Source organism: Austrofundulus limnaeus, unplaced genomic scaffold (assembly GCF_001266775.1).
Source record: "Austrofundulus limnaeus strain Quisiro unplaced genomic scaffold, Austrofundulus_limnaeus-1.0 Scaffold69, whole genome shotgun sequence".
In the NCBI taxonomy this organism is placed as follows: Eukaryota; Metazoa; Chordata; class Actinopteri; order Cyprinodontiformes; family Rivulidae; genus Austrofundulus; species Austrofundulus limnaeus.
The window spans coordinates 19,860-26,809 of NW_013952471.1; the positions used below are offsets into that span (position 1 = coordinate 19,860).

Sequence of the window (6,950 nt, forward strand, 5' to 3'; positions counted from 1 at the left end):
GTATTTTTACAGTCTTTATTTTGCAGTTAAAATATATGTTTATCAAATAAAGTCTAATCTTACAACTAATCATGGATCCCTTTAAATAAGATAATGAGCTGCCAGTCATTGTCTTTAGGGGTTCAGAGTCTTCAGCTGCACTAAATCAAAAGTGAGTGCCAAGAAAGCAACACAGTGAACACCAAACAAGCCAAGGATGTTTTCTTAGTTACTCATCAAAAACTCCCTCAGAGACTCACTGCAATACAAAGTAGACAATTGAAATAAGATACTCACACATCCATGACACTCCCACCAGATGCCAGGATTCTGTTCATTAATTTCAGTCTTTAACATGGTCATTCTACAACTCAAAGTGTAGCCCTGAATTTTGGACTTGCAGTCAGTTTGTTGTCACATCAGGCTCTGTCAGACGGAGCGCAGGAGCACCTCAGGGATGTGTGTTCGGTCCTTTGCTCTTTTACACCACTGACACATAAACCAGCTCAGTAAGTTTGCTGCTGATATGACAGTGATTTAACTCATTGGGAAAGACAACAGAATATCTTACAGAGTGTGACCTGTTGCAACAAGAACAATCTATAACTTCGCCGGCCTTGAAACGTTACTTTTTATAGAGCTTTAGCGCTTTACACTTCAGTCATTCACACACTGATGGTGGTAAGCTACATTGTAGCCACAGCTGTCTTGTACCGGCACCACCTGACCCTCTGATCACCACCATATCTGTAACCACTCATGCCAATCTTGTAAAACTGTTTATTAAGGCAGATGTTTTCTCTGTTTTCAGGTTTGGAGTCTCTGCGCGACAGTGCCCACTCCACACCGGTGCGCTCCGTGTCCCATGGCGACTCCTTCATGGCTTCCCGGGGACAGCTGGAGATCGGCAGCGAGGCGAGCACGTCGGGAGTAATCTCTGATGAGATCTACAGCCCCTCGGACAGCGTGCTGCCCACGCCGGTGGCCGAGCACGGGATGGAAATGCCTTTGGCGCGTCACCTCAACGGCGCACCCTGCAGCATCGACGAGGAGGAGTCGTCACAGAGGGGGGCACTGAAGGAGGGGCCAGTGGCAGAGTCCGGCTCTGGTAGGAGAGTGCTGCGCGTGGTCAGGGCAAAGCCTTCATCACAAAGCGATGTAGAGGAGCTGAACAAGTTCATCCTCAGCGTGCTGCGCCTGTTCCTGGTCACCATCGGCCTGCTGTTTGCCCTGCTGCTGCTTCTCATTATGCTGACCGAGTCAGACCTGGACATCACCTTCCTCAGAGACATCCGTAAGACCCCCGAGTTCCAGCAGTTCCATTTTGAATATTTCTGCCCTCTGCGGCGCTGGTTCGCCTGTAAGTTACGGTGGATGGGAGGGTTCCTCGTCAGCAAGTGAGGAAAACTGACTTTAAGCCCTCCTGATGGAGACAGGAGACGTTCACTGGATGGGTCAGGAAATGAGGGGGAGCAGATGAAGGTGACTGCCTTGTTAATAATATTGGCATAGCTTCTCTCATGACTGACTTCCTGTCAGAAACCACAGACTGAATCATCACACGCAAAGAAATCACACTTTACTTTAGAAATGTACCTAACCTGGAGGACTTTTATAACACAGTCACAGAAACAGGGTTTAATTAAAACTAAGTCTTATAGACTTCACTTATTTAACCAGAGATGATAGTTGCCTTTATTTTTTAATTTATTTATAATGTTGTGACATTATTATAAGCAGAATAACCCCAGGTTTGAGCTGTTTTGTGAGAACAAAATTTAGGTAATGTTTTAGTAAAACAAGTACACCACGTTCCAAATTATTATGCAAATTGTATTTGAGTGTCAAAGATTTTAGTTTTTGTTTTTCATTTAAACTCATAGATGGTGTTGTGTCTCACAGCTCGTTGGATCACTGAAATTAATCTGACGCCTGTTATGATTAGTTTACCAGGTGAGCCCAGTTAAAGGAAAAACTACTTCCACATTATTAAGCAGACCACCATTTTCAAGCAATATGAGAAGGAAAAAGGATCTCACTGCTGCTGAAAAGTGTGAAATAGTTAAATGTCTTGGAAAAGGAATTAAAACCGTAGATTTTTCACAAAACCTTAAGCATGATCATTGTTGTGTTAAGAGATTTAAGGTTGATTCAGAGCACAGGTTCATGCAGATAAAGGTACAAAGTTTCTGTCAGACAAATACATTAGATTAGGAAAGCAGCTGCTAAAATGCCAAGAACAGATATTTGAAGCTGCTGGGCCTCTGGAGTCCTGCAAACATTGAGGTCTAGGATCCTCCAGAGGCTTGTAGTTATGTAGAAATCATCTATTCGGCCACTCCTGACCAATACTCAGACACAGCTGCAGTGGGCCCAGGAATACATGAAAACTAAAATTATCTTCATGCATGATGATCATGCTGGTTTACATCCTATACAATGGGCCTCAGGCACGAACATGTTCGTGTTCTTATACTAAATTTCTCTTACTTTTGTTTGTATGAACATGCCACGTCAGATTCAACAAACTCTTCTATCTTTAGGAAAAGTGTGTAAATGAGCAGCGTAAACTGAAGAATGCGTATGCAGGTGCTTGCGCACGGGGAGAGGAGATTAGCATAATTACCACCCCAAAAACACCATAAAAGGCTATGTTTCCTGTCCAACATACCAGGAAGTGTTCATTCAGGAAAATGACAGTGAAAAGGAAAAAGAACTTTGGAGATTGAAGTCCTGCTCTCAGAGATCCAGAAAAGAAAATCTGTCATTTTTAGCAGCTCAGCTGTGGAATTAAAGGAGCTGCTAAAGCCAAGGAATGAAATGACGATTGTTGTTAATGTCGTGTCTCCCATGGGTCAGACACAGAAATAAAGATCTAAATCATATTCATCTCTCTCTGTAGTCCTGCTCCGCTTTTCCTTTGGTCAAATATTTTTGAATCAAATGTAAACAACTGTGTTAAATAATTTTCATTTATTCAGAAGACCAATGAGCCTGCCTATTGTCAACATAATTATGGAGTGTGATTTATTTTCAACTCAAAAAATCTTCAAACTAACGAAATATAAAGTTATTAGGGAGGAAAATCTGTCTGGATAACAGCAGACTGACTGCTGGTAAAATATTCGACAGGTCTGGACCACACGTGAGTTTTGTTCGTATCTGAAGAAAATTTTAGAATACAAGAAAATTGGTGAATGCCACAAATTCTCCTAAATCACTCATGTGCACAACTTAAGAACAAATCTGTTCATACAAACGGTTCTTGCATGAGGCCATTGTTTTGATATTTGTGTCTAATAATTTGGAACTGTATATTAGGGATTTTATTTTGGAAAAAAGTAGTGACATCATTGTGAGGTCTTTTCAACAACATTCAAATTCTACTCCAACTGACCTGAAAATAAAGCGACTGTCATTTGCATTGACTATTTAGGATAGTTAGAGAAAAATATAATTTGCGTAATAATTTGGAATGCAGTGTAGCGACAATAATGACTGGATCTGACTATGGCACGTTTCATTGAGGCAGAAAGCAGGAAAGAGACAAGAAAGCACTGTGTGTGAGTATCTAATCAGATAATACTGATTTATACAACTAAATGTGAATACCTTCTACACTCTCCTCAGCTCACTAGATTAACTTCACTCAGCTCAAATAGCTCCTAAACATTTGTAGCAATAGTTTTACAACAGGTGTTCTGTGCCAGCTGCCAGCAGATTTACTGTAGGTTTTATTTTTGGTCTGTTAGTTGTGCTCAATTAATAAATGACGTCTTTTGTAGGGATGGACAGCGACGGAGGTTACAAGTTCACTTTTCATTAAATAGTAGCCAGACAACGCAAGTAGCTGTAGTGTGTATGGTGTGTGGGTGTGTGGTGTGTGTGTGTGTGTGTGAGAGAGAGAGAGAGAAAGGACTAGTCGTCTCCTTGTTACTTCTAAAGGTAGAGGGAAAATGTAAGCCAGTGATAGTCAAGTGTCAGGCTAGTTCTTGGAGTTTTTCTTGATGTGCAATAATGTTAATAAATATAAAGACAATTTAAATCCATTAAAATGTAATTTATTTTTAAAATTCTACAATTAGTGCTTTCCCCCTGCAGTGCATAGAGGTAAACACTCCTCTCAAATGATTTACTAAACTTTATTTAGCCCTGCTGTGCTTAAATTCATGTACTATATGTAAAGTTTGGTATATTTAAATCATGTGTTCAATGTTCTTTTTGTAAAAAAAAAAAAAAAGCTGGCTTCTCAACGTACAGAGGCTTCCTCACGGTGACTTTATTGTATTTGAGCCTAAGAGAAGTAATGTTTACGTCCCATAATGTAACTTTCTCCATCACACCAACCAAAGAGCCCTCTGTTGTCTGGAACAGGAGCGTCTGCTTCAGCAGATAAACTGCAGTAAACCTACAGTCTGTTCCTTCAGCCTTATTACTTGGACCCTACAGACTATCTTACAGTGTGTTGTTAAAGTAAAAAAAATAATAAATCAATTCCCAAAGTGCTCAGAATAGAGGTTTATGTGTAAAAGCAGTTTATCAGCAGGTATATATTGTAACTAAAACCAGGCAGAGGTACACAGGTACCAGTAAACAGTGCAGGAGTTTATTGTATTTTTACTTCCCAAATCTTAAACTAACACATAAAACATGAGTTTCTCCAACAGAATTCACCAGTGAAGTGCACAGTTAATGTTAGCTTCACTAACCCACTGAATCTCAGCTCCGCTAACGCTAAACAGATTTTAAAAATTAGTGGAAGCTAATGGTAACCGCTAAGACGACTGTCAGTCTTCAGCTCCGTCCAGTTGAAGATTTGCAGGAAACAAACCTGTTGTTGGTTTTCTCTTGGTTTAATTTGAATGAGAAGGGGTTATCTGCAGAATCAAAGTGGGCGACACAAGAGTGGGCGTGTCTAAAGCATAAACACCTGTGGGCTACGAGGCCTACATGACGGTATCCTTAGARCCTGCTTGATGTCTTTACAGCCTGACCCTGACCCCAACACTAAGGTTAACCAGGAGAAATGTGACTCAAGTAGGGGTGTCCAGAAAAAGTGGTGCCGTACAGTAACGCCCCTTTTGTTCTTGTCCAATCAGGTGGTGCCGTACAGTAACGCCCCTTTTGTTCTTGTCCAATCAGGTGGTGTCGTACGGTATCGCCCCTTTTTTGTTTATCCAGTCAGGTGTGTCGCTTTAGAATCGCCTTTTGTTGGGACACGCCCACTCATCCGCAGAGACCCCTACTTGGTTTGAATCCCTAATCCAAACCTGAGTTACACTGACCAACTTCCAGTTTGGCCCTTTCAGAATAAAAGCATTTCTTTGATCACATTTGTACTTTTATAAATACTAAGTTAGTCAATACTTTATCATATTTTAGTCATTTTTTGTATTCAATAACTATTGTTGTTATTGTACTTCTTTTTGACACTCTTAAAGTTTAGTTGCTAAAAATGCTAAATGCCACACGGTGCCAGACACGTTCAGCACTGCTTGTAAGAGGGCATCGTTTTATTTAATTCAGGATAAATGACACAAAAACAGAAGTTTTACACCTTGGAATTTTTGGTGGACTTAAAGTTAGTGGAAGCTAATCAGTCCATTAAAGTTAGCAACAAAAAAAAAGTTAATTCAATAAATTATAAGCTAGTAGTGGAACTGTCCACCACTGATATTCACTGAACAAAAATGAAATCAACATTTTAATTTTTTCTCTTCAGCTTTTCTAACTTTTAGTTCCAGGTTGTGAAAGTAACAAAAATAGACCCAGCAAACAATAAAATTATTTAACTAATATTTCACAGTGAACTTAAATTGTAGTTTTTTTTCTTTCTTCTTTTCTTATTATCAATATTATGATAAATCACAAGTTTTTGCTTTGGTTTAATAAAATGGCACAACAAAAAATCAGCTTATTTATTCTAAATATTACAATTGCTGCAAATTATTGTGTTTGCAGAATTTTCTCAGTTGAAAAAAAAACAATTGAAGCATGTGAGAAAAGGAACTGCAGCTCCTGTTTCTGAAAATATTTGTTTTTAAATACCATTCAGGTGTTTCACCTTCCAATAAAATAATTTATAGAAACTTATGAGGTGCAAAGATTCCTGTGCGCAAGTCTGTAGAAAACTTCAGAAAAGTGGATTCCTTTGAAGTGTTTCTTAATTTTGGCTTATTTACAATAGAACATAAATCTACAGCACTTTCTAGGACCTGAGTAGTCACTTTATAGGAATTTTATTTAAAATGAACTGAATCTGTTTCAAATGTTTTGAACTGGCACATAACAAAAAGCCCGAGGGTTTCACCTTTATGAAACTTGTTGAACAGAATCCTGTCAGCAGAAACAAAATGTCTGATATGTCTGTACTGAAAGCTTCTGTCACAGTGTTCTCTGTAAGCATGTGTTCTGCATTCATTACCTCCAAACAAGGCTGCTTAAATCCAATCATTGACTGGAAACTGGTGTAATCTATGAATAAATATCTATTCTTTACATCTGGTATGTCTGCTTTTAATGTGTCAGATGTTAAAACCAAACCTGACCTGACTTTATCGTTTACTGTTTACATTTGACAACTTTCACAGGTTGACCCTAATATGTTATTTCTGTATTCAAATAAAAGTTGTTTGTGACACCTATAAACACCTAACTACAGAACAAATTGTCAGTTTGTTACATTTTTTTTACTTAAGCATTTCTCCATTTTGCTACTGATGCAATGATAAAATGCAATTAATAATGATGGTTACAGTTAAAACTAAAACAAGAGTCACTGATAAAAGCTACAGTGGGTAAAATAAGTATTAAACACGTCACCATTTTTCTCAGTAAATATATTACTAGAGGTGCTAATGACATGAAATTTTCACCAGATGTTGGTAACAACCCAAGTGATCCATACATACAAAGAAATCAAACCATAAATGTCCAGAAATGAAGTCTTGAAGCTGTCATTGACAACAAAG

At 38.7% G+C, this 6,950-nt stretch overlaps 1 protein-coding gene across 1 annotated transcript in view; it reads left to right on the forward strand.

The window, feature by feature from the left end:
• The window catches only part of LOC106518962 (FERM domain-containing protein 5), a 16,531-nt gene extending 13,874 nt beyond the window's left edge, over nt 1–2,657 (forward strand). The window contains exon 4 of the mRNA XM_014010412.1: nt 768–2,657. Within this exon, the coding sequence (XP_013865866.1) occupies nt 768–1,380 (613 nt within the window). The 3' untranslated portion in view covers nt 1,381–2,657. The remainder of the gene's footprint in view (nt 1–767) is intronic.
• The last annotated feature ends 4,293 nt before the right edge of the window (nt 2,658–6,950 follow it).